General features: G+C 43.1%; 1 protein-coding gene across 1 annotated transcript in view; it reads right to left on the bottom strand.

Annotated features, from left to right (window-relative positions):
- Positions 1-2,462, bottom strand: part of ccdc51 (coiled-coil domain containing 51) — a 5,084-nt gene extending 2,622 nt beyond the window's left edge. The window contains exons 1-5 of the mRNA XM_015395417.1: positions 2,424-2,462; positions 1,581-1,793; positions 1,340-1,477; positions 1,072-1,236; positions 367-573 (exon numbers count right to left, since the gene is read on the bottom strand). Coding sequence (XP_015250903.1) covers positions 367-573; positions 1,072-1,236; positions 1,340-1,477; positions 1,581-1,793; positions 2,424-2,462 — 762 coding nt within the window. The remainder of the gene's footprint in view (positions 1-366; positions 574-1,071; positions 1,237-1,339; positions 1,478-1,580; positions 1,794-2,423) is intronic.
- Between the last annotated feature and the right edge of the window lie 1,172 nt (positions 2,463-3,634).

The following is a 3,634-nucleotide window of genomic DNA, read 5'->3' as shown; positions in this document are numbered from 1 at the left end:
AGTCAGAATTCTGAGAAAAAAGTCTGAATTCTGAGATTAAAGTCAGAATTCTGACTTTACCATATTATACTGAAATAAAATTAAAAAATCAGTTAACTTTTTTTTTTTTCCAGTGGCTCTAATCATCTTCCGTAGATTAAAGCCAAATTTATTAAACGCTGTTGCTTTAAAGTGACATTTTACCACTAGGTGGAGCTGCAGCGCACGACAAGTCCCCCCTCTCTCTACCTCCACCCCAGCTGGAGTTTAGAGTCCTTGAAGCTGCCTGCTGCTCCCTCATCTACCTCCTCTCCTATTTTTAGTGTGTAGCCTAGTAGCTGCGCTCCAGTTGGACCAATGAACAGACTCTCCTCCGTCTGTGTTTACCTGCAGGCGGACCCGGTTGATGTACGTTGACCCCATGACCCCGATCAGTGCACCGAGCACAGAGCCGATGATGGACCAGTTCTTGGTGCGCTCCGCTCTCGTCCTCTCCTTCTCGTGGCTCTCTCGAACCGCCGCCGAAAACAAGGCAAACTTTTCCCTCTCCAAACTCTCTGCGCTCTCGTAGGCAGTCCGGAGACGGCGTTCCTCCTGCAGTCGGGAGGAGAAAAAGCCAGCAGTTAGCGCAGCTTTTTATCCATAGGCTTTCATTTCTTCTGATTTGATTTAAACTCAGACGACCAAAACTACTGAAATAAATATATATAAAGTATTAACTGATGTCGGTATTTTAGTAATCGATTAATCTCTTGACAATTTTTTCGATTAATAATCGGACGGCCAAAGGTTTCTTAAAGAAAACTTTTTATCAAATCAAATCGGTTTTTTACTTGATGTGTTCTGGATGGAGCAGATTTACAGAAGAAAAAGTTGTTTTTTTATCTTAAAAGCAAAATATAAATTTTTTTTACAATCTTGGTACATGCTGGTGATGATTCTCAATCATTCAGGTCATAGTCATTCCAAAAAAGGTAACAAATAAACCACTGGACTTTGTTTCCAAGTTTGAAGACGTTACGTTTCCCACCCAGGAAGCTTTTTCAATAAAGTGGGAAGGTGAGTTTCCAGCCGCGCTTCTTCTGCTCTGACCTGCAGCAGCTTGTGCTCCATGGTGGCCAGCTCCAGGTAGTGAGCCTCCTCCCTGGAGACTCTGTCCAGCCGGTCCCTGACCTCCTTCAGCCGGCCCTGCAGGTCCTCCAGGCTGGTGTGCGCCTCACGGACAATCCCTCTGGCCACCATGAACGCGGATTCCGCCTGAAAGAACACACATCTGTCATGCAGACGTTAAAACGCCCAATAAAACGAGATTTCTGCTGGAGTCAAACTGTTGGAGGACGACTGTTCTCGCTCTCCTGACCTCGGTGACTTTGGTTTGAGCCTCGCGGACCTCATTGAGCCCAACAAACTCCTCGTATCTCCCCCACCAGTAGTTCATAGTGGCGGTGGCGGTCTGCGCCGACCTCTGACTCCACTGCCGGCCCAGCTCTCCTGCATGCTGACAAAAGAAAAAAAACAAGGTTGCGCTAAAAGTTGCTCTGATGATCTGTGCTGGATGCAGGCTGTAACCAGGACAGTGTCCAGTGGAGTGTCTTTAGTACCTGCAGGGCAGACAGGGTGCGTTCTTTCACCGCCTCAGCAGCACCCTTCTGATCAAGCGAGGGTTTAGTGGGTGGAGGAGGTGGAGATGGCGGCTCAGCGCTGTAGGATCGAACCTGAGCGGCCGTCCCTGGCAGGTAGCGCCCGGTCAGACAGCATGAGCCTCGAGCCCAGAGCTGGATCTGAGCTCCTCTGTACCTGACAGAGTAAAACACCTTTCATTCATTAAATCAGTCTATTCTAGGGGTCGGCAACCTGCGGCTCTTTAGCCCCCCCCCTTGTGGCTCCCTGGAGCTTTTTCAAAAATTTATGAAAATACATTTTTATTTTTTTTTTTGTTTTATTATGGTGTGCAGGTTGCAAACAAAAATTTATGTTTTCCAATGCTTTAAACATTTGTATTAGAAATAAATGTAAACAATAATTTGCATCAAAGCCATAGAGATCAGTGATCATAACTTGGAACCAGCGTGGCGCGGTGCCAGGCAAACAAAGCTGCAGGTGTGTCTCGGACCATGGATCCCAAAGAGAAAAAAACGAGGATAGCTGATAAGAAAAGAGGATTCAAATAGGCCGACTCATTTGCTTTCATTATCAATGCTGAACGATTGCCTGCATTTTCGCTTTGTAATGAGAGGGTGTCAAAAAAAAGAGAAAAATTTGGAAAGGCATTTCCAGGGAAGGCTAAATCTGCAGCCCACCACCAAGCTGGGAGGGAGAAAAAGTGTGATTGCAGGATAAATTAGAGGAGAGCAAAGATAGATTTAAGAAGTGGATTGCATCTCCAAACTCCACTGCTGCAGCTAGTTTGGTTGCAAGGATGGAAAACCGTCCTCAGATCAAACAGGTAGAGCTCTGATGCAGGTATCTGAACTCTCTTCCATTTTTCCCCAAATCCTAAAAATTTTAATAAGACCAAGGAACGATGGTGACGGAGGATGTGGGATTTCAGGGTTAGAGAGCACAGCTCTGATGTCACTTCCTAGAAAGATTCCTTTATTGTGTTTCTATAATTTCATCATTGCAAGAAAACTTAAACCGCGCAGTGAAGGCGGTGAAGCGGCGCTCGGTGAAGCGATGCGCGATGAGAGCGTTCATAACTCCTCCCTCACCTCAGGCTGCTATGTGACATTTGCTTCAGGATAAACATTTAATCGTGAATGCTTATATATTTAGCCCATATAGTCCTTTTCTATAGTGGGATAAAACACTTAGAGCCCGTGTTGCTATACGAGGCTTATATAAGGATTTTACATTTTTGTGGCTCCAGACAGATTTTTTATTTTTTTTTTTGTCCAATATGGCTCTTTGAGCAGTTTGGGTTGCCGACCCCTGGTCTATTCTAAATGCAGTCATGTCCAAATTAGGGCAGCAACTAATTCATTATTTTGCAAATTGATTAATCTGTCGATTATGTTTTTGATTAATAATCAGACAGCAAAACGTTCCTTAAAGAAGATATTTTTAGTAACTAAACCAAGTAAACCTGAAACTTTTCAACTTGAGGAGTTCTGGATAAAACAGACAGATTAAAACCTTTTTCTTCCTAAATGCAAAATGTTGATATGTTTCTTCACTATCTTGTTTTTTTACAGTCTCTATACTTCAGTTAATGATTAATCGATTACTAAATTAGTTAATGATTATTTCAGTACTGGATTAATCTGATTCTTTCTGCCCTAGTCCAAATGTTTTTGCACAAACAGGCTCTAACCAGAGTAGAAAAAGTGGGAGGCCGCGTTGCACAACCGAGCAAGAAGATAAGTTCATTAGAGTCTCTAGTTTTGAGCCTCACAGGTCCCCAACTGGCATCTTCATTAAATAGTACCCGCAGTAGCCTGTTTGTGCTGTCCTCTGAAGGAAGTAGTACACACCGTTCTAGGAAATCTTAAATTTCTTAGCAATTTTTTGCAGCTAGAATAGTCATTTACCACATTAGCAATGTATAGAGTGAATTTCTTTAAAGTTAAGACTAGTTTAAAGTTATCTTCATTGAAAAGTACAGTGCTTTGCCTTAAAAAATAAGGACATTTCAATGTGACCCCAAACTTTTGAA

The sequence above is a fragment of the Cyprinodon variegatus genome, unplaced genomic scaffold (genome assembly GCF_000732505.1).
Source record: "Cyprinodon variegatus isolate N-32 unplaced genomic scaffold, C_variegatus-1.0 Scaffold740, whole genome shotgun sequence".
NCBI classification, from domain to species: domain Eukaryota; kingdom Metazoa; phylum Chordata; class Actinopteri; order Cyprinodontiformes; family Cyprinodontidae; genus Cyprinodon; species Cyprinodon variegatus.
The sequence above is the reverse complement of the archived record's forward strand: the minus strand, read 5'-3'. Positions and strand labels throughout refer to the sequence as shown.